The 24626-nt window shown below is 41.0% G+C and overlaps 2 protein-coding genes across 2 annotated transcripts; one reads left to right on the plus strand and one right to left on the minus strand.

The window, feature by feature from the left end:
* The first annotated feature begins 953 nt into the window (after positions 1–953).
* foxo4 (forkhead box O4) lies at positions 954–9184 on the plus strand. Its single transcript, XM_084010256.1, has 3 exons — positions 954–2949; positions 3619–5172; positions 5711–9184. The coding sequence occupies exons 1-2, from the start codon at positions 2509–2511 to the stop codon at positions 5140–5142; spliced, it is 1965 nt and encodes a 654-aa protein (XP_083866382.1). The 5' UTR covers positions 954–2508; the 3' UTR covers positions 5143–5172; positions 5711–9184.
* Positions 9185–9316: 132 nt separating this feature from the next.
* Positions 9317–21055, minus strand: sesn4 (sestrin 4). The gene is made up of 9 exons (XM_084010259.1): positions 20852–21055; positions 14855–15052; positions 14478–14660; positions 14049–14294; positions 13037–13151; positions 12715–12839; positions 11615–11781; positions 11352–11496; positions 9317–11265 (listed from the first exon to the last, which is right to left on the minus strand). Exons 1-9 carry the CDS (start codon positions 20915–20917, stop codon positions 11176–11178), a joined length of 1335 nt encoding a protein of 444 aa, XP_083866385.1. The 5' UTR covers positions 20918–21055; the 3' UTR covers positions 9317–11175.
* Between the last annotated feature and the right edge of the window lie 3571 nt (positions 21056–24626).

Here is a 24626-nt window from a genome sequence, read left to right on the forward strand (position 1 = left end):
AAAATAAAGATAATCTAAAATTAACTGGTATTGTATATTCTCGATTATAAGGCTATGTGCTATCACAAGTAAAAAGTTTAAATCTGAACATTATCAGATGAAGGTAAATTATCTTTAAAAAAATACTGCACACAATTTAATTGTTATTTTTTAATAAAATACAATATCAATTGCATTATTTACCAATTTTGTGGCTCTGTCTTTTTGACCCCCATGTGGCAACAGAAGTAGTTGTTTAAAGGCCTTCATTATTTTTAAAAACTAGGTCATAGCCCCACTACTACATGGTTGGTTTCTGGGCCTCTGGGCGTTAAGTAACTGTAATCAATCTGAATTAAATGTATTAAATGTCTGACGTGTACACTATGCATAAAAGAAATATGTAGGTGACAGATTACCCACACAAGAAGAGGCCCAATGGTATGGTAATATAGCTCATGTAAGCATAAGCCATATTTAGTTTTCCGGGAAGGAAAAGATATTGGATTTTGATAAAAAAAATAAAAAATAAATACAAATATATATTTTTTTATTGTTAAATAGGTGCAAAATAAGGTACTTTTTTTTTTTATTATTTCACCTCGACTTTAATACTACCATGTCGTTGAGGAGGTGGGAGAATACATTTTGAACAATTAAAGAGCACAATAATAATAATAATAATAATAATAATAATAATAATAATAATAATAATAATAATAATAATAATAATAATAATATAAAATGTGTTATTTTGCCTAAAAGTAGTCTTTTACGTAAGCTATCAGTACTCTAATTACCGGTAATAGCTTAACTGCCCTAAGTGTCCCTGGGACTTAGCACATTTCCATAAACTGTTACATAATGCACTACTACAGGTACATGTTGCCACCCTCAGCTGCTGTTTACGCCCGTTCTGTCACATGAATGACTCGGTTTCCCAGAAATCCACCTGGCGCCTGCGCAGAACGCGTCGCCTGACAGTGGTAAACAGACGTCAGAAGGGAGTCTTCGCCTCGAGTCAAAACAAAACAAAACCAAACAAGTCAAAAAGGTAGTCAAGAAGTGAATATTTGGACAGCCGCGACAACGGGAAGTTTCACAAAAGTCGTCGCGGATTAAAAGCGGCCACTTGGAGGAAGTTATCGGACGCTCTTCACTGACTTTTCCACGGATTGTAAACTCTGGAGTAGCAGGAGCTTAACCAGCTAACGTTACGGCGGCTATCGGGCTGTTTTAAAGTGCGGCGGGGTGGGAGCCGACAGACCTCCGAGGCGACCCGAACTTCAACCAACACTCCGGGGATTCGCCTGTAGTGAGTTCACCGAGATCGGCGGAGCCTCGGTCGACGGGGTTTTGTATATTTTTTTACCAGCAGCTTCTTCGTGCATCGTGTGCCGCGGCAGGAGTGCGGACGGAGAAACATGGCAGATGGTGACATGCGCCCGGCCGCAATGTGGCGGATCGTGCAGACCTGAAGCACGGACTTCTCTCGTGTACACTTCTTTCATCTCCCTGCGTTCATTTACTCAAACACCATTGAACAGCCGCCCGAATCCGCTCACGGTTCCCCCCACACACAAAGGATCGACATTCTCTGCTTGTTTAGTTCCAGCGGCTTCAACATAACAGGCCAGAGAGACGGCGGTCTCCACTGGGTGTTTTTTTTTTTTTTTTTTTGCACTTTTTTTTGGCAGTTGGCTACAAAAAACGTCGCGGGATAATCATCCGTCTTACGTTTTGACACTTAACGTTGATTTAACTGGATGCTTTTGTGGCAGTTTTGTTTGAGTATAAAGTTTTATTTTTGGCTTGTGGAGTGGCCAGACATCACGTTGTTTACAAGTGGAGTCGACGGGGCTCAGAAGATCCTTTGTAACCGTAGCTAGCTAATCCCCGTTTGTAGTCTTCATAGTTTTGCAGTACTAAACTCACGGGTTTCTATGAGGGTGAAATAATATATGCAGTTTGACATATTTGGTACGAATTTTCATTTATTAATAAGAAAATCCCTTTCAGACAGTATTTTTAATTAAAAGTTCCCTTTAATTACTATTAATTTAGTGTTTCTGAACAGGAATGACATTGTTTTATATCCACGTGTTTGTGATTTTGGTAGGACTATTCATTTCCAAGTGAGCCAAAACCTCTGTAGATCCAGATGTTTTGGTGCTCATTGCCACTCTGCCACTTTTGTTTTTGTTTCATTCAAACAAAGGGACTCTCGTCTCGGCCCTCCTTCATTCTATATAAATCGGAAGGTTTATGATAGTTACTATTAAGGAGATTATTTAGGTTCCCTAATCTCCAATCTGAGGATTAACCGAGGCTATTGGTGTGTCCAGATTACGCCTCTTCTCTAGGCCCCTCTGTTTACACCCCCGCAGCGGCGAAGCATAGTATTTTTGTGTCAGGAGTGAGTTTTTCTTTTTACCGCATCATCTACTAAAAGTTTACTAGACATTTTTAAAGGTAGATGTTTTAATTGGTTGCGTCACTTTTGGTTGAGTGGAAGTTCAGAGGAGCGCCATGGCGGAGTCCTCGGTTCCCCCGATTGACCCAGATTTCGAGCCGCAGAGCCGACCCCGCTCTTGCACGTGGCCGCTGCCGAGACCGGACATCTCGGCTGTCAAACCGGAGGGGGCGGACGGCTCCGAGTCCGCCGCCGGGACACCGCCCGCCGACGAGGACAAGCCCGAGCAGCAGCAAATCACCTCCGAGCCCGAGAAGGCCGCGGCGGGGGCGGAGGGAGGGGTCGCGGCCGGGGTGGGTGGAGCCGGCGCAACGCCCCGCAAAGGGTCATCCCGGCGCAACGCGTGGGGGAACCAGAGCTACGCGGATCTGATCAGCCAGGCCATCGAGAACTCACCCGAGAAGAGGCTGACCCTGGCACAGATCTATGAGTGGATGGTGAAAACGGTGCCTTACTTCAGAGACAAAGGAGACAGCAACAGCTCAGCCGGCTGGAAGGTGAGTGTGTTTGGTACACACGTTTACAAGCTGCACTGCAATGCTTTATAATATATGTATTTATAAATATAGCAACCAGAGGATCATATGCTGTCATAACATATCCAAACATCAGAGTATAGGACATGTTGTAAGGGTGTTAAGGTGTCATTTTCAGCCAATATTGATTGATGTCCTCTACCAGCACTTTCAGTGTCTGTTTGTTTGTCTACGTAGTTGTGTTTTGTATGTCTATGTTGCTGACTTACTTCACAAAACAACACAATTTTGCAACAACAGAAAGACACCGAGGGACAAAAGCAATTTGAACTCGACTAACCCAGGATAAATGTAATAAATACTTTCAGTCAGGTTCCCAACATTTTTTTTTTGTCTTGTGACCATCATAACAACGTTTGCAACCCATTATCACAGTTCACATTCATCCATGGAAATAAAAAGAATACTTACTGAATTTGGGACATTTAACGATCCTGATCTGGAATCAGTGGTTTGGACAAATTCGACATATTAAAAACTTAGAAAAGTATCCTTTATCTATCTATCTGCTAAAGTGCATATAGGCTACTAGTAGTGATTTAAACTGCAAATTAAACAATGCTTGTTGAAATAGTTACTCTGAAAAACCTGCATTTTTAATAATTTCCTGTTTTTTCTCTGTGTTCTCAGAATTCAATTCGCCACAACTTATCACTCCACAACAAGTTCTTGAGGGTACACAATGAGTCGACAGGCAAGAGCTCCTGGTGGATGCTCAACCCAGAAGGAGGGAAGACCGGGAAAGCTCCTCGCCGCCGAGCCGCCTCCATGGACAACAGCAGCAAACTGCTGAAGAGCCGCATGCGGGCCAAGCAGACTAAGAAGCAGGCGGGGGCAGCCGGTCTGGGGGGCACTGGGGGGGCACTACAGGGCGATGGCAGCACAGGTTCAGCGGGGGCAGACAGCCCAAATTCGTCCCAGCAGTTTCCCAAATGGGGGGTGAACAGCAGCAGCCCCTCGTCCCGTGGCAGCCTGGATGACAGCGACATGTGGACCACCTTCCGACCACGCACAAGCTCTAATGCCAGCACCCTGAGCGGACGTCTGTCCCCCATCGCTCCTGGACAGGAGGATGACGACAACCTGCCCGAGGACGGACTGCTGGGAAGATACACTGCGAGCAGCTTGACCCCCACACTGACCGAGACCCTAATGGAGGAGCTGGATCTGATCGACGGCCTCACATTGATGACTGGGCAGCACGGAGGGGCCAGTCCCAGCACAGCCCCACCGGCACCTCCCACTCCACTGCCCTCCGCCGCCACCCTGCTGCCTCGTGGCTCCAGCTTCTCCTCCTTCCATCAGCTGCAACCATCCAGCCTCGCACAGGCCCCCACTCACACCGGGACCCAGGCGTCCGTCTCCCAGTGCGGTCCGAGCAACAAAGAGCCCTCAAGCTTCAGCAACTCCCTCTTCAACCCCATGTCCAGCTCCAGCTCTCGTGGGGGCAGCCATTACAGCACCCACGTGCCCTCCAGCCTGGAGGCCCTGCTCACATCCGACTCCCCTCCTCCCAGTGATGTCATGATGACCCAAGTGGATCCCCTCATGCCCAATCCTGGAGGGGTGGGCCTGATGGGCCTGGGCACATCTGTGGTGGGCGTGAGACCCAAACCCAACCAGCTGCTGTTGGGTAAAGGGCTGGAGCCAAATATAGTGGCCCCCATGGCACTGCAGGCTCAGATGCAGCAGCGTCACCTTCACCACCACCACCAGCAGCAGCAGCAACAGCCACAACAACAACAACAACAACACCAGCATCACTCCCAGATGGGGTTGGGGATGATCCTCTCAGGTATGTCTCAGGACCCGTCGCAGCTCTCTGCCCTCAAAGCCCAGCAGGCCGCGGTGACAGCCGTGGGCTCTCATCACGGAGGGCCCATCACCTCAGCCAACCCCGGCATGAGCCTGCTGGGGATGAGTCCGTTCGGAGCTCCGTCCTGCTTCCCAAGCGGTCAGGACCGACTGCCCACAGATTTGGACATTGACATGTTCACCGAAAACCTGGATTGTGATGTGGACTACATCATCAACAGTGACCTCATGGATGGAGACAGCCTCGACTTTAACTTTGACCCCATACTGCCCGGAGGCCAAGGCTACAGCGGTCCAGCCACCACACAGGGCTCCGCTCCCAGCTGGGTGCCCAGCTAATTCCTCAGCTGACCACACAGAGTTAGCCAGGTGAACCGATCGCTCTCTATTCAGACGTTTTCTTGAATTGTTTAGTCTATAAAATGTATGAACATTTTTTTAAAAGTACAGCAGAAGTTTCAAATGTATTCTTTTCCCAAAGACACTCAGTTTACAATTAAATCAAATCCTCACATTTCAGAAGCTGGAACAAAATGTTTGGCATTTTGGCTTGATAAAATTAATTGACCGGAAATTGATCTTCAACTATTTTGATAATTGATTTATTGTTCAAGAAATGTATCAAAGAAAAACGGCTAAACATCTCGAGGCATCTGAGCTTCTGAAATGGGAGGATTTGCTTTTTGTCACATTTGGAAATTAAGATGAGCATTTTCAGACTTCCTTAGACCCCAATATTTATCAATTAGTCGAACGAATGATACAGAAAATAGTCCTAAAGCAACTATTAAAATTGTTGCTGATTAATTTTCTGCTGAATGATTTGATTAATGTACAACACTATACGAGGATTTGATTTCCAATGATTGAGATGATTCTAAGTACCAATTATCGTCTTGCGTTGCAGGAACCAATCTCCAATCAAGAAAACCTCACAAAACCAGAAATTGACCGGTGAATTCCTCTTCCCTGCTGGTTGAAAGTACTATTTTCAAATACGATGCTTCTCGCAGACTTTGAAGACTAGGTCTCACCCGTGTCATGTGCCAAGACATGCAGAAGACAGGGAGGAGCGTCCGGCTACTATGCACAATATTTCTCCGTTTTTAAAAAGAAAATCTAACACTTGCAACGTTTTTGGCTGCTAGCCGTTTTTTTTTTTCTTCTAATCTCAACTGATGGTTTTTAAAAAGACGTGACATGGTGTTTTTAAGAGTGAAAAGACAAATCATCAACTCCCCTTTTGGCGGGAGTTTATATTTCAGTTATGTCCCGCCAGAATAGCTTCAGGGTGGATACGGTACTCGGTGGCTTTGGTATTGAAGACTCTGTGTGCTTTTGGAGAAGTGGCCAGTTTTCCCATTGACACAAGCATGAACTAAACCAAATGCTGTTTGAGGTGCAGACACTCTGCTGCACCGTGAAAAGGTCTCATCGCAGGTGTCGGACTGTGCCTGTGTTGTGGAAGGTAAAAAGACTGGACGACTGGAGGTATAAAACGCTTGATACATTGGCTACACATCTCGCACATTGTTGGACTACGATGATACGTACGATTTCAATTACTCACATAAGAGAAAGAAAACGCATTTTTCTCTCCGATGAAATTTGGTGACTCAACAGTTAAGAGGGTCTGTATTTGCAGTTTGGAATTTGTTTGACTTCAATCGGATGTGTTATGGTAGATAGAGGGTGTTTTTCTTTATCCCTTAAATGAAACTAACGAAATGAAGAAATGTGATTTGTGAATTCATACACGGGCATTCAAGGGCAAATTTTATTTGCCGACAAGTGATTGGTTGGCCGAGTATTATATTGTTAAAGACAGCAGTATGCCTCCACTCTCTAATGGTCTACCTGATAATTTCTTCTTCCTCTTTGTTTTCATTGAGCCTGTGCATTTTGAAAGCACTTAGGTCTCCTGCGACACAGGGACCCCAAACTAGGAGACACATTAGGTTATACCATTTCATTAAAAGAGTTTATGTGCACACAATGTCACGCTATGCAGATTTATCAGGAGAACTAAATGAAATCTTGAAGGAAAAAAAAAATCACTTCTTGAAGGGTTTTGTTATTTAACATTTTCCTGATATTTTGTTGGGGGGGTAGAAGGGGAAGACGTGGGCGCTTCAATATCAGAATATTCTCTCATACTTTAATTATTCAGTTTAAGAAATTAATTCTCTGTGTGAGAAGTACAAAAGATGAATATATTTGATTATAGTTTTAATATACAATTTAGATTGAAGTAAGAAATGAGATATTAATGCATATGAATATATTACTAATGACAAGTGATGTTTTTTTTTTACATTGGAGGAAGCATTCTCAAATCATTTTTAACGGTAATTTTCTATACTTTTATTTTTGTAAAGGATGAGATGCATGTAGATTTTTTTACATAACCAAAGGAACACTAATATTTGCATGGCATTTAGGGAGCGCTTGGGCCTGACAGTATCTCGGTGTACATAAGCTTTGCAAAAAGATGCCTGTAACGTGATAATCCGACTTTGAGAGTCGAGTGAGGCAAAGTGTATCAATACTTGACTGTTTAACTAAAATTCCTGATGATCTGCCTCAGTATTTTCTGCATTAATTGTGAATCCAAGTTTGAAAAAAAAGAAAGAAATCTGCGCTGAAATGTGGCATGGCGAAAAGAAAAATCTTCATTGTACCACTCTTCAACATGCTGTCGAATTCTCATCTCACAACGAGACTAATACAACCGTTACCTCTCAGGGTCGCTCAAAGGAAGAACAACAGGAAAACAACTCTGCACGGACGTAGTCGGATTATGTGACAACAGCAAAGCAAATATTTATTTTACACATTTTCTCTGTTAGAACAGACTGGAAACCAACACACATCTGTTTTGTTTCCGTCTTAAAAAAAGAGTTGACCTCCAATTTGACTTCCCTTTTTTTTTTTTGAGAAATGTATTCCAGCTCTCCAGCCATGTGTATCAGTACTTTCTATCCCTTGGGTTTTATTTTGACTGCCAATATTTAAAACACTATAGCATGACTTTACTCTGTAGCAAGATGGACTTTATTTTGTCATCTTTCCCCTTAAATTTTGTGTTTTGTGTTTGTATTTAATTACTTTTGTTCATAACTGTCGGCGTTTTTCGTGATCAGAAATAACATCCCTGCAGTTTAAACTTAATATTCATCATTTCACTGTAGCTATGTGAATATGTTAGTCTCTGATTTGTATAAAGCACTCTTTTTTGTCCCACAAATGCTTTTATTATTTTTTTTTTTTTTAAACTTTTTTAATGGTGCTAGATGTCATGTGTAACATATCCTGCAGTACGCCATGATGCAGTGGGTGCATGTCAGGGCCTTTTGAATTTTCTGTATACAGCATACGAATCTTGATTTGGTGTTATGTTAGAAGTTAGCACATGATCAGCAGTCCTTCCCTTTTTGGTTTTATGTTTTTTTTAAAATATCTATATCTATAAAGATATATATATATCCCCCTCAACTGGTCATTAAATAGATCTGGAAACAGAAGACCAGCTTCTTCAAACTGCATGATTTTCTTGTTATTTTAAATCATAACATAATTATTTTTAGAAAGTTGTATATGCAACAACTCCCCTAGTTTGTCTAAACTAATGTCCAGGTGTTGGAAAAAGTTCTTAACTAATTGAAAGGACAGACTGCAGCATGTAAAAGGAGAGATAGTTGGTTACATGTCTGTAGTTCACTGTTGCCTCCTCAAAAAATGGGCAGGTGTGGTGTTATTACTTACCCCCCCCCCCCCCCCCCCCCACTCACCATGTAATAATTATCTACATATTTTGTTCTTCAGTTTCCTAAAAGTAGAAGTTAGTCCCTGTATTTGTTTTGTCATTTAAAATTGCCCCATTTGATACAGTATTTTAGTATTTGGATTTTTTTTATCCATAGGGGAGGGTGGGGTGGACAGGGAATGAGTTGTGCATAAGCCAATTATGTTTATGGTTTTTGATTCATGTTGATAGTTTTTAAGCCCCCCTTTTCTTTCTTTACATATTGTAAAGTCAGCCAGAGATGAAAAACAGTTCTGAACAGCAGAAATACATTCAATAAACTGTTTAACCCATCTTGTCGAGTCTTTGGTGCAGTTATTACTCTGTTCAGTTCTACACGTGTGCCACTAGGGGCCACTGTTGTCTAGTTATATAACTACTGTATCTGCATAACAGCAGATATAAGTGTTCTTCTCAAATACTGCCTTTTAAAAAGACATGAAATACACACTATGAAATTATACCAAAGTGGAGTAGTAGTTGAACAAAATCTTTTAACATTACTAACTTATTCCATTTGCTTTCAACTGCATCTCAGCCTTCATCAGTCTTCTTCAGTCTTCGTGGATTTTCTAGTCATCAAATTATTGCTGCTTGTAAGATAAAGATACACATTTGTTCATAATACAAGGTTTATGTGGTTTACTAAATGGCGAATGCATCATGGTTCTTAAAGGTATACTGAAGAAAAAAAACAGTTGACAGGAGTTATTTTCATAGAGCGTCTTTATAGAAAACAATTCTTCACATTTTCAAAAAACATTTTTTTTGTCTTTCCACTTTCTCTTTTTTTTGTTTCAGTTTAATTATGTTTTTTATTTTTTAAAGATTTGTCATTTTTTTTTCAATCTGCTCAAGTTGAATATTTTTAACATCCATCTGTGTCAAAGGCTCTTTGCTGAGTCGCTGGGGCTCATACAAGGTGACTGAAAACATGGGCATGTGCTGACCGACACCAAAAAAAAGGAAAACTGTCCCCATTCACGTGGACCACAAGTTTTAAACTCGTCAGTTGGGGTGTTTCCCAGCTGCAACCAAAGCCCACATTCAGCCTCCAGTAGTCACTTCAGCACTCCCCTTCATTTCAGCAGCACTCCAGTTTTAGCCTGAAGGCACCTGTGTTAACAGTGCTTTTGCTTTATATGCTCGATATGCACTTGTTTCTTTTCTACATCCTGCAGTTACTAATTCTAAACAGTCTGTCACACAGCTATATCTACTCAGGCTGCAGCACAACAAGCATGTCCTACGCTCACACCCAGAAGCAAAACAAGAAAGTACTCTATAGTTAACAAAAGAAAAAGATAGATGAAAATAAAAAGTGTTTTAACAACTACTTTGCACATTCTTCTGCTTCGCAAATTGTACTTCGGATTTTGACTTGATAATCAGCTTTGATACAGATCACAAATAAAAAAGCTTTGAGCAAAACTCTGAACCCAACCTCAACTCATGACCAGCAGAGATCAACTGGGCATGCTTCATCCATCCAATTTATCATTTTACTGTTGCTTATTTTTAATTTATCTTCAGTCTGAAATTTAGTCTAATTTAATTTTCTTATTCGTTGGTACAGAAAACACATCATTTAGCACATGGCTCAGCTTAATCTCATCTGTAGGACACAGCTCACTGGCTTCCTTAGTTTAGCTACAAATGTGTTATCAGATGTAAAATGTGTGTTTTGAAAACATTGTCAACTTCAAAATCCTTATCGGTGTCGGCGCTGAACTGCAGGTAACAAGAAGAGCAACAATTCACAGAAATATCTTGGATCAAGTTACTTCACTCAGATATCTGGCCTTGAAAACTAAAGCAAAGTCTGAAAGTTTGAGGACAAACAGTCTAAAAATGTTCTTTACATACAGTTGAGAAGAAAGGCATCAGACCCACACACTGTTTTTGTCTCAATGTCTACTAACGAGCTACCTAGCATTATAAATATATAAAGTTTAAAAAAGTGCTTATTAAAAGAAACTAGTGATGTGATAACTTCCAGCAGTGTCACTGTTGTGTTTGTTCTTGACCAGCATTAATACAAAATGTTAGGGAGAGCAAAACCGTCGTCCTTCACGGTCCACTTAATGTCCTCCTCCAACACTGACAAGGATTGTCCAAAAAAATAACATAGGCTCTGGTCTCCCAGTAACATTCAACTTGTACAAAAAAAAAGATATTTTTTGGGGGAAAGCATAGTTAATACAAAAGGACACTGATCGAACTAAGGAGAGCATTGGCCACTGTAACACACTGCTACAACCAAGCAGGTAAAAATTAAAACTCTAGTAATAATTGCACATAACATTTGAGAGCCGAGATGTCTGATAAGTGGACTTCACAACAGGGGGGACGGGGGCGTGGCACACTATGGTATAAATACATTAAATCTGAGAAAAAGAAAAGCACATTCATGGAGGTACAGCTTCAAAAGAAGTGGAGATCTGCATCCTTAAAAAGTGCCGCTCTCGTCCCACTCCACCGTCTGCTGTTGAGATTTCTTTATCCTCGCGCCTCTGGGTCTCTCTCTGTACCGGCGGAGAGTTTTAAGTCTGTGCCTCTCCAAGCACTTAGGCAATCATGTACTGAGTGATGGCTCTCAGAGCGTATAGCAACTCAGCCTGCAGCCGGGCCTCCATTATTAGTAAATTTACGTGTATCTGAGGGAAAGAAAATGAAAAGTGAATCACGCCGAGTGCCAAAAGAGGGTTGTCCGACAGTAAGTTAACAGTGTAGGCCTTCTTACCCGTTCTGATGTTTGAAGTGGAGCCAAACTCAGTGGACACACTGGACTTTTGGTGGCATCGGGAAAACAGGCCACAGCCTTGATGTACAGCTTCAAATCTCGCTCTAGCAACTGGTTTACTTCTCCGTAATCATAATCGTCATACCTGTACACACACACACACACACACACACACACACGCAAATTATTAATTTATCCACCACACACAAAGAAAAAGCAGGACTTTTCTAGGAGTAAAAAGAATGTTTTTGTCGCAGTCTCACCGTATTCCTAACACACAATGGATGTAATTCCAGATCGCCCTCTTCAGGTCAGGGCTGTGCGTGGAGGGGAGGGTGGACACACTCCTGAATCGGTCGTCCAAGAGGAGCCCAATATCCGAATACAACCTGTTGACCAAGGAGAAGCCGTGGTCCTCCCATGAGTAGTCCTGCAGAGAAAATGCACAACATATTTATAGTCTGCAAGGATTTGATTTTAGTTCAAGAACATTAAATATTAATGTACAGCAGTGGTTCTTAACTCAGCCCAATGTCTACCGTTTGTGACCGGTTACAAAAACAACAACTTTGTTTTATGGGAATGGTTTTAAGAATTCTGAATAGAAACGCAAAGATGAAAAAGAAAACAAAATAAGATCATCTTTTTCTGCTTTCCAATCCGCTTAGTACCTCTGTGACCCTTTTGTTTTATCTTGCAACCCCTTGTGAGGTTTCCAGCCCCGAGGTAGGGAACAAACCAGACAGCATGGCATCACTTTAAAGGAGCAATGTATGACATTCCCTGTGGATTCACATCCGTTGCCCTGCACTGCTCTCATGTGGCAGTTACAGCAGATAATGGAGTACCAACAGACAGACAACTGATTTTCTGTGCTTCAAACTCACTGTGTTCTCAGCATACATGGATGTAACACCAAAGAATAAGATGGTAAAATGAATTTAGTTCATATATTAGATTTATTTTTGGTAATATCTAAACACAAGCATTTTCAAATACATGTGGGTATAAGGAAACTCCAGCTCTCAGCATTATTTATCCATTCAGTGATTCAAACTCTCTTTGTCACTATATTTTGCGCATTTTGGAAGAAGGCCATTAAGATAATACCAAACCTGATAAGTGCTTGTGTTTGTATATAAACAGCTATTCAATTTGAATGATAAACCATACGGTATTGTAAAGCATTGGTTGAGAGAACTGTGTTAACACCTGTGATTTTGAGGGGTCCTATTACAGAGTTTTAATGGACACCTGCCAGCAGAAAAACATGTGTGGTCTTAGCACACAAACACACACAGACACACAAGTTAACGGACTGATCACTTGTCTACTTAACCATTCACAAATGTAACATCCTCACCTGAACTCTAAATACTTGAAAGTGGTCCTCCTCCCTACGAGCAAACTCCTGATAGCATAAGTCAGGATCTGTGATAAAACGCGTCGGGTCTGTGAAGCACATGATCTCCTCCTCTTCTTCGATATCTAAAAAAAGATGGACGCAAAAGAGATGCAGAGAGATAGTGTCAACATGAGTGGCTGATGATGAGCAGTGATTATTCAGGTTTCACATCATGTGACCTATATGTAACACTCAAGATAGCCATCAGAAGTGAGGGAGAAAATCCAAGTAAGTGTCATCTTATTCATCTTTTCTGCATTCATCAGCCAATGTAGCTTACCTGCTTGTTGGAGTGTTTGTGTCTGCAGCAGATGCTCCTCTCTCTTCTCACGCTCCTCTTGGGACTTCTGAATCCTCTCCTTTAGACACACCATGTCACCACTGGAGTCCAGAGACTGTTGACACACACACACACACACACCAAAAACCTACTGATGAAGTTGAATTAACTTTTGAGTATCTTACAAGGAACAGACACAACCAACGGCTACTGTAGCAAGAAATGATCCTTGTTATGAGAAAACACATCTCCTACTTTCATCTCCTATTTACACAAAGAGCTCTTTTAATTCAGAATTAAGCTATATCTGTCTGCATTTAATGCTGAGAAACACATGCTTGGACTAACTAAACCATCCATTTCACACCATGAATTATGGTTTATTGAAGTCTTTTATGTAAGAGATCACGTATACTGCATTTACTTCAAATTCTAAAGTCCTTCTGTCCACAAAAACTCCTGTAAAATACTGTATAATTGTGCTGAAATGATGAGTCATTTAACTGATTAGACAATGGATAGAAAATGTACTGACAAACATTATTATAATTGATTAATTGCTAAAATTACATATTACAGAAAAAACTAAATTCTAGCTTCTCAAATGCTGCTCTGTTTTATATCAATGAAAAATGTAGAATCTTTGGGTTTTAGACAGAACGTGCAATTAAGACTATTCTTTTTAGAAATGATAAACTGCAAAAATACAATTACCATTAATAATTAAATTCATCATTAGTTGCAGTCATACTGATTGACCTTTGAAATTATTTATGTATGTATCCCCAGTTTATCTCAAATGAAGCAAGGGAAAACATATTTAAATAGTATCACATGAAACAAACCATCATATTCATTTCCACTGTGTATTTTCCACTTACAGAGAATCAAAGCAAATGTACTTTGAAGGTTTCTTAGCATTACAACTGTTTAAAAGATAAGATGAGTGGAATAATATCCGACTACAATCCTCTGTGACTTTTATTTTAGGAATGCAAGTGTGATTTGTTACCCGTTTTCGTGTTATGTGTTCGGAGGGAGAGGCGAGAGACTGAGGCACGGTGGTGTTGCCGTTGGCAGCATCAAAGGGGCAGAAGGTCGGTGGGGTACCGTTAGGAGATTTGGAGAGAAGGACAAAGTCTGAGTCTGTGTCACATCCAAACACAAAACTGCAGAGAGAGTGGCAGTGGGCCAGGATCACCACAGCCTGCACCAGCTCAGCCAGTGACCAGCACTGCTCGCCCGACTTCAGCAGCGTCTGGAGGAAACAGAAACAGACATGGTTTTAAGGCTTTCCTTATACCCCTTAATATGCATCCGTGGTGCTTTAAAGATTAAAATAATATGTAAATCATTCTGTATAACAGGTAATCATTTAATGCCGTCTTGTTAAGGTTTATGTACATTTTGTTTTGTATGCCTGTGCTTTGCTTGGATGTACCTGGATGTGCGAGCAGGCAGTGAGCCAGGGTTGGTGGGCCAGCACCTTGTTGATGTGGTCAAGGAGACGAAGACGAGGGGGCGCTGCCTCCAAACCCTGCAACCACAGAGGGTCCCCACCTACCCTCAGAAAGTGGGCTGAGTGCAGGTACACCAGGTAGTTGCAGTGATGGCGTGCCGCAGCCTGAAAGTCATTGGAAGAGGAAGATGAGCAACCACAATCGAGAAAAAAGACCAACTTTAGTTTGTTTTTATTTAATATGGAATGGTTCCTGGTAAAGAACAGCTTCCAAAATGGCTGTGTGTTTGTTTAGACACCTGTACAGTAGAATGCTGAGATGCTGGGTATGTGTAAACAAGAACAGCTTGGTCACTGACCATGATGGCGATGTAATGGCGATACGGCAGTGGCAGGGGGCCGTCCATGTGCAGGATGTAGTGTTGTGTGCGCAGGAAGCTCTCCAAGTACTGAGGGTGAGAGGCCATCTGCTGGGACACGGCGTCCATGCTCCCCCTGTTGACCAGCGCTTTCATAAACAGCAACGACACTCGCTCCTTCTCACCGTTCACCATCACCTACAGAAACAAGGACAGGGAGGAGGGAGTAGGTTGGTTTCTGCCATTTGTTGTTGCAGTACAAGCGGAGGATGTTTTGTCAGTGTTTGTACGTACGATGCTGAGGCAGTAGCTTTCATAGCTGAAATGCTGAGCTGAATAGTCAATTAATCGATTTGTCCAGCGACAGCAAATGAACTGCCATAAATTTGAATCATTAAACATTGTTTAAGCAAAAACCATCAAAATACGATGGTTCCAGCTGCTTGAATATGATTATGTGCTGTTCTTCTCTGTATTATATCACTGTAGGTTGAATATCTTTGGGTTTTGGACTTTTTGCCACCATCAACATTGTCAAAGTTACCATAGTGACAGTGATGAATGTTGATTTTGTAGAACTTGGATAATGATTATAGACTTGTTTTCTCTGTAAAAACTTTCCTTCAATATACCGCTTACATATAAATGCTGCTGGAATAACATGACACAAAAACCAGTAACACAGTCATTTAAATTATTATAACTCATTATAGTCAAAGCAGGTTGGCACAAGATAAGGTTGGACTTCAGTGTCCACACCTCGTGATGTAGGGCTGCTCACACTGTGTGTTGGACTGGAGTCATGTTCCACACCTTAAATCAGCTGAGGAGAGGCAATCTCAAAACAACAGCAACTGCTTAAACCAGGTTAAAAAAAAAACACTGAAGAAATTAATATTAAAGTTGGGCTTAAGAGGCCTTGAAGAGGGAAGCTTTGCAGCATCAAAGAAGTGGATGGGACCAAACAAACATAGGTGCGACTAGTCTGAGGCCAAGAGAAACCCATGTGTAGAGGGAAGCTGGCCTGCCCTCTCTCGCCGTCATACAATGGCCTCTAGGAAAAGGCATTTGGGAGCTAGGCCTCTTGCGAGGACTCGGTTCCCCTGTACGTGAAACCTGAGCGCACAGCCCTGATCGAAGCCAAATGGTTCACTGCAGTTTGAACTGTATGAATGTTGGCAAAGACTTCTCCTTTTCACAGGACACACTGCTGTCTAGGATTATATCTTCCGCACACACCTTAACTCATGCCACAGATAGTCAGAGCAAATGTCGACAACTTAATTTTAGATCCGTACTGCTCTTTGGCATTCATCACCATGTTTATCTGGCTGGTAGCTTCATGTGGTATTTCACTTCTCCCAGTAGTGGAAGAGGCTTTCCTTGTGATCCTGCATAAGGCTCCGCCTCTTGACCTATATACACTCAGATTTTGAAATACATGTTAACATACTACATCTTATACAAATCAAACTCATTATGATGCTTATATTTCCCTCGTTTCATAGTTTATTGATAGCAACAGAGAACAAATTATCCAAGTAGAACAAAGGGATAAAAAAAACTAAAACTGAGTGAACAAGGGGAGCTGGCACTAAATGAAACCCGCTCGGACACAAACCCTGACCCACTCTTGTCTGTCAACAGACATGGGAAATGGGCTAGAGGGGTTCTAGAGCACACAGGTGCCTGCCAATCAAAGACCCCTCGACAAGAGCCTATTCACACAAGTATCTAAAAGAGATACTGATTAGAATACTGAGCTGCAGAATCTGTTACAACTCTATCAAGCACCAACTGGCTTGGCCACAGAAAGGAAAAGGCATTGCTGCGTCTATATCATTCAAAAAGCTTGCATTGACTTTGACTTGTCAGAGATCTATGTAGGGAAACCACTTCTATTCTTTCCTAGTCTTTCACCAAGCTACAGTTAATGGATTAATGGATGAATGATCCATGTGAAACTGTTCAATAAACTGCTCTCCATTCAGCTTGAAATACAAACAACAGATTCCCTGAATCAGGTGTAAGAAATAATCCTCACTGTAACTACAGCCCGACTGATATTATATTTTTAAACGGGTAACACTATTTGAGAGATTCAATTTAAAAAGTGACAGTGATCAATATAGGTACAATTCACATAATATTACACACGAAAAATGTGCTCTTTTGGAAAAATGACTTATGTAAGTACGTATGTGTTACACAGTAGAAAATATGAATTCAAAATAATAAACATATTATTAGGTTCCGATTTAAGACCTGTACCAGACATCCAAATACCAACACTGTATGGAAAACATTTCAGACAACAAATATGGTGGCTTCTCTGGAAAAAAAAAAAAAAAGACTACTAAGAGCCCACAAGGCTATGACAAAACCTTATCAAAGTGGGACATCATGAGCAACCAGATGACACAAGGAATCTTGGGACAACACAGCTTCTACTTCCTCCAGTGTTGTTCAGAATGTAAAGGAATACACAATTTGTGTTTGAAGATTATTTCCTCAAAGGGTTACTTTTGCCATTAGAACAGTAACCGCTGATATGGCAGACGTGTGTATCATATAGAGCACCCACAAAGGACAATGTATGTGTCTCTACTGCCCACCATCAGCTTCACAGCCACCTGATAAACGTATTGCTTTATCACCAAATACACACACAACCCGTAGAAATGACACAGCAAGCAACAGATCACAAATCTCTACAGTGGCCATTTAACTATCATTAATTTAATCGTCAGCCACTGTCAAATATACAGCTGTGACAAGAACAACAAGTTTAGATAATTGTTGACAACACTTACTGTGGTACAGACGAGGGAGAAAGGAAATTGGTGTTTTGTGAAATTTCATAAACAAGTCTGGACAAATGATGCAGAAAAAGACAAACTGAAACAGGAACTATGATGTGGGCAGTCGCACAGCAGGAAATAACATCCTACAGTTTTGACTGAGTCTGACACCTTAACACGAAAGATACATCCTAACTCTGCGTATTATTCATTCAAGACTATATTATGTAAGTTTATGCAGATAAAGTTAGGGTACATTTTTACAGATTTTGAAACTACTCAAACGAAAGGTAAAGTCCATCTTAAATTACATCGTTTTCCTCGGTTGCAAGACTGAACAAGTAAAGCTATATTTCCCCACATAAGCAATCCATCCCACATCATTTAAAGAAACGTTTTCTCATCAATGATTGTGATTAATACACACTAGGGCACAGAGGTTTAGACATACATATTTTGTCAAATATGCATCCAGACACCCATCCCCACAGCTTTATCTTTATTGCCTGAAATCCACAAATGCTGCACACAGCACAGCATAACTTTTGATAAGGCAATACTGTCCACCCACAGGAAAAAACCAACAGCATGAAAAGAAAATAAGCTGCTAACAAGCGTGTGTGGGTGGCTAAATAATGCAAACACATCTTTTGGGCAACTGTGTATGGTGTTACAGCGCACATTTTGGTTTCACATGCACAGTCTGAGTGAAAAGCACATTAAGACTTTGTGCACATACCGTAAACCTATTAATTCTGCTTATAGTATGCCCAGTAGCTATTGAATTCAAAACAAAGATATTTTTTTGTTGTTGTCAAAACCGTGCTTGCTATCATAAGATAAATTCTAACTTATTGCCTGGCTGCAAAAGACAGAACTCACACAAAGACTCACAGGGCCTGTTGTGAGTGAAATTTCACAGGTGCAGATCATTTGACATAAAAAAAAATAAAAAAAAAACCTTTGCTTCCCAACAAACGACAGGTCATTTGTTTATTGATCAGAGAGGAGAAAGAGGCAGGGATTCAATGAAAAACAGGGATGACGTCACTGAGGGGAGGAAAGGTAAATGGAGACAAAGACAGGCTTTGATAGCAGGCTGACAAACAAAACGGCAGCACTGTAGGGGCAGGAATATGGGGGTCTAAGATGAGAAACAAAGAAGTGGAAAATTTATGCCAGCAGTCTTTCAAGGGTAAATGTGTCAGCTTGAGATGAGATGTGCATGTAGTGTCTGTATGTGTGATGTCGGTGGGCTGCAGGAGGGGGGCTGCTGCAGATACAGGAGATGGACATTCAATCTGCATTCCGATTGAGCCTGGAAGGGGTCCGTCCCTAACATGTGCCGGAGTCCTGACGGCATCAGCCCCCTCCCCAAATCACCAGAAACACAAGCAGCCAGGGCCTATTTTGGCTCTGGAACCTGAACTCAGAGAGTGGTGCAAAACAAACCAGCTGCAGCCCAAAGATGTTTGGAGAAGGGAGGAGAAGAAGGGAGGGAAAAGAGCCGCTGGGTAGGACAGCACATACAACAAAACCAAGACAAACAAAACACTGTGCTGCAGGATGAAAAAAAAAAAGAAAGCCAAGCCCACATAGGCCAGATGAGTGATTGGACCTGTCAGAAAACATGGTAGGTAGGTCGAGCAAGGGGGAGATGTAGTTACAAAAGACTTCCACTGATAACAAGGTAATTCATTACTAGTCTCATCCACAAACAAGCCAGGGGTATGTAGGTTATCATATAAATAAGGCTGTTGCTCAAATGCCTGCAACGTACTTGTTTATTGCAACAGACAGCTTTTGGGGTGGAAGTGCTGTAGTTGTAAACTCACAAGGTTATTTTGCTTTGCAAACGCATAGGTCTCAATGCAAATACTGATCCTCTGTCCATAGTTACAGAAAAAAATTCAGCTAAAAGGGCAATAAATATGACGGCAAAACAGTGCAAGGGATAATAAAAAGTAATCGAAATTGGACTTGAAACCAGAGTAGAGAGTTTTGAATCCCTTGGTGCTCACATTCCTCCCTGTTTTGCTCAATTTCTGCACTCTAATCTGCAGCAAACATGTCTTTCTGGACTGCACTTGAGACAGCGCCCCCCTTCTGTTGCAAAATGGAAAAACAGCGGCGGAGGAGAAAAACAACTTTGATTGGCAGTCCAGTTCAGCCGGCAAAAAACAGCACAATAAAAGTCGCCAACGTTTAGATTGGACCTGGAGCAGGAAACACTAAACTCATAATCTCTCCTCGTTGATTAGAAGCGTTTAACGTTACACTGCTGTGTCCCTCCAAGCCGTCCATATATTTTATTTATGGGTGATAAATGGCACCGCATTACTTCACAGCCACCTAACTGACAGACACTTTTCTCCCAAATCCTCAGATGATGTCATCGTCACCTACAGATTTCTCCTCAAAACCCCACCGCTCTCCACCGTCCCTGCATTAAGTGACCGCATTTCACTAAACTGATATGAAAGTTGAATATCACCATGTATAAAAAATGATGGTTAAATCACCACTGTTAAACTAACAAAGGAAGAGTCTCCGTTACACTGTGTGTGAGGCTCAACACTTACAGTGACCGCACAAACACGCATTTGACAGCAAAACGGCTAATTTTGTTCATATTAGCTTCTCTAACATTTATTATTTGAAGCTTATAAGCCGTTGACGAAACGTTGCGAACGTGACATTTAAATGGATGGAGATGGAAACTACAACATATTTTTTTTGGCAGTAACGAAAGGTGGCAGTTCCTAACACTGAAAGCACCCAAATCATGAAAACCAAGTTGATTTTATTGCCATTTCGGTTGTGATTTATACTAACTAGTACGATTGCTCGATCAACCGTTAGCCGAGTTAGCTAGCAGAAGTTTCGTACTGCTATTTTCCGCTCGCTAGCTAACTCACTGGTTAACGAGTTAAAAAGTTTAGAGACGTATTAACAACTGTACACTGTTTTCTTTATATTACCAACTGCTATATGTCCATGCGGGCAATGTAAAGCTAATAAAAAACGGTAAACCCGAATGAAAGACAAGTTTAAGGGACATTTATTTGATATACATTAACGTAAATCCCTTCGGCAAATGAATGAACGTCCCTTGGGCTACCCCGCTAGCTTTAACTGCGTTTGAACTACGTTAACTATTTTCAACAGCTTTGTCTTAATGTCAGCTTTAACCTACCTGCTTGTGGACTCGCTGGCACTGGGTTCTTAGGGGATAATCCATTTTACTCGTACAGATGATCATTTTCACCCCCTGAAAAAGAGAAGTGTGCTACTGCATGTATGCGGCTCTGTCTTTTTTTCTTGGTATTTTCCAAGCTAGCTAACAAAGGCTAGAAAAGCCTGCCCGCTACTTGCAGTCAGTCGGCCTGTGTCTGTGGCCGAAGACTAGACGGGGAGAGCAGAGAAAACCTTCCCGGAGTCGAGCTGACAGCTCCAGTAACAGTGTGCCCAATCAAAGCGCAGGAGGCGGAGCTGGTTCTGGAGGCTAATATCCAAAATGCTAATGAACATCTGCAAACAACGGCGCATAGAGGCAAAACAGGCAGCAGCACGCGCGCGCACACACACACGCGCGCACACAGGGTCAGGCTACCAACTTCATAGCAGTTCGTTAGGAGGCAACATTCCCTGTTGTGTACGCCCGGTTTTAATGCTGCTGCGTTGTTTTAGCCACAATACACGTGAATAAGGAATATCTATCCCCAAAGCGCTGGAGGCAATACACAGGGGCCTGTCTCACAAAGTAGAGCTATCTTAATTTTTTAAGTATGTGGATATAATTAGTCAAACCCAGAGGCTATTTGGTGGAACAGGCCCTGTTTGTAAGTTCATATATGACTTGTACTTCTGTATCCCCCAACTTCACACACTCCAGAGAATGCAGGGCAAAAACACTGGATCCTACACTTCCCATGATGCAATCTGAAAGCATCTGCTTGTCACAGCCTGGCAAAGGCCCTTGTCTTTTAAACTCCATATCCCCAGGTTATCTGTTATGTATTTTTAGTCTTCAAGCACAAGCTGAGATTTTTTCTTTCTTCCGGGAAGCTTGACAAAAGCTCCTTCAGTGGCACATAAACATTATATCACTAAGTGAGAAGTAAACCGACCTTCGGGTGAGTTCTCATTGAACGCCACAACACTGACTTTATTCAACTGAACAATAGGACAATGCCATAAATAAATGTTTTTTTTTGCAGTTTGGTGGTAAAAATGGCTTGCACAGAAGCTCTGACCTCAACCCAATGCAGAAAAAAAAAAACTAATCGTTATTCAAAGTCTACATCAGTCAAAAAAAAAAAAAAGATTACGGAAAACCTTCCAAGAAGTGTGGAGGCTTACAGCATATTTCTACCCATGTTTCTGGAATGAGATGTTGGGGTGTAATGTTCAGGTAGTGTCATAGGTGTATATAGGCTTCTCTTGCCCATGTGGTGTATCATTTATTTTATTTTAATATATATTTTATTATACTATTAAAGCTAAATCAGTAGTCAAGATGGATTGCTTTTTGACTTTTCAAAGCTGTATGAGGTGCTTTTGGGAATAAAACCACTGATAATTCTCTTAAAAAGCTTTGATGGTATATTTATGTATCCAAGTCATTCAAGACTAAAACAGTGAAGGCAGTAATGTCTCAAACATCTTGCTGTCATACATCAAGCAAACATTTAGATGTCCCAAAGGCAAAGATAATAAATATCATTTATGTTTGTATCCTGGTGTAAAACTAAACACACAACATGCATTGATTACATGAGATGTTCACAGCTGATCGATACATTCAGGCTTGTTTGATTGACCCTCTGCTTTGACCCAATTGCATTTTCTATGGATTTATTCAGTCCTCTGTTATCTTAATGAATGGGACTTTTGTTCTTTATGAGACACCTTGGAATTGAATTGGCGCAAATCAGGTTGTTTTCTGTCTGAGAATCACAACTTTCCAATCAATTCGTTTTTGTGTTTTTTGACTTCCTTACCACATCCTTGCTTCAGATAATCAGCATGTGTTAAGCGTGACATACATTAGTGTTTTAATATCACTGTGTAAATACTACTTGTAACGTTAATATTCCCCATTTCTTAAGAAAGTAGCGTCATTTAACAGGACTTTCCCTTTTGAGGTTTTGCTCAGTTCTATGGATGTATACGTTTTGTGGAAGTGAAAGTGAAAATGAAAACAAATCTGGTTGTTCAGTATCATGCTTAGATCAAATGTTTGGCCAATCTGACACTGATTATTGTGTTTCTTAATTAACCTCCTGGTTTGCAGTGAGATATCCACTTACAAGGGAGACACCTCGCTAGAAAACCTGATCTGATGTCTAAAATGAGCCATGAGTGTTGAAGCTTTCTGCATGAGAGGACTGATAAATACATGTCCAAGTCTTTAACTACAATATTTTAACTACATTAAGGGAAGGCTACCTTGGCCGTGATGCATTACGCTTCAGAGCAACTTCCCTAAAGTATAAAATGGTACATACTTGAGTAAAAACTGAAGCAGACAGGAGCTCTGGGGAAAACAAGTGACACTAGACTGTCCAACTCTATTAGATCAACATGCAGTTTGCACACGCATCATGTGAGTCATGTGGAGGGCAGTCAGAACCAGTCCAAACCATTTAGCTAAAGATGTAATTGATTTAGAGGAAAACTTCTTAGTCAGGGATTAAGCCTAGTCCTAGGTTAAAAACTATATATTTAAATCAATGACTATTTTCGTGATGAAAAGTGTTCTCAAAGCTAAAGTCACATATTCAATGTTACAAAAACAAAAATAAAATCTTCACATTTGATGAGCTGGAACATTATGTTTGCCATTTTGTGACATCGTCTGAATTATTTTTTATTATCAAATAATTAGATTCATTTTCATTCAATTGATGAAGCATTTCATCCTATAAAACATCCTAAGGAAGTAAAACAGTGATATAAGAGCATGTTTCCTTTATTCCCTGGCTGGGAATTTAGGAAGTGAACACCTTTACAGCATCATAAATACTGATGCAAGTAGGCTGTTATCTTGTTCTACCAGCTACATTAAATGTGTTTATTGCAGCTGCTATTACTGCTGGTGTAAATTGATTAAAGCTGTAGCTGAAAGTTGATAACAATGTTTCCTGCTCTGACACTAAACACTGTTCGGAGGTTGCAGCTAAACTAGGCTACGTCCTGCCTTTCACCCATCATTTCCTGTTAATAAAATCTGTCACGGTGAAGAAACTGCAACTGAAGAACCGATGAATCAGCAGTGGTTTGGGAAGCACAATATATTGCCTAAATTGTAAAGTCTTTTAATTGCACAAAAGGTTATTCCACACCAGGCGAACAAGGCTGACAAACGATCTGTCTCTCCAAAAATATTCTAGATTATAATAATAGAATTACATTTACAATTTCAGTTCCCAGCACATAATATGTAGCTTACCTCTTCCCTGCAGGTTGGATGTTTGACAGCCTCTCGGACACTCATTACTGAAGCAGATGGTTCTCCCGCTTTTCTGCAAACACAGATGGAGGTCGACTTGGAACAAAACGGTAGTGATCTCATCTAAAGACAGATTCTACTAACATGACTTGGTACCACATCAAAAACCTCCCAACCTACCAAATTGTCAATTTGAACTGGAGGTTGGAGCTGTGGACAAATGCTAATTATTACTCCAATAGTTAGCATTAGGCATAAGATTTTCCATACAGTTTCACATTGATTGTATAAAAATGTATGAAAGTGAGATACATCAAAAATGTATAATCAGCACAGTCGCTTACCTTGTACTCTGATCCACGGCTCTCTCTGTTACATTTCAAAGTAAAGCGTTGCCTTCATCGTGTTTTGTTTCACTCAAACCACTGGGAAAATGTGTTTTTATTTTACTTGTATAAAACCTTTGAGAAACTAAATCTAGAATAAATATACAAATAAATCACAGAGCACACACACA

This window comes from Eutrigla gurnardus, assembly GCF_963514095.1.
Source record: "Eutrigla gurnardus genome assembly, chromosome: 5".
NCBI classification, from domain to species: Eukaryota; Metazoa; Chordata; class Actinopteri; order Perciformes; family Triglidae; genus Eutrigla; species Eutrigla gurnardus.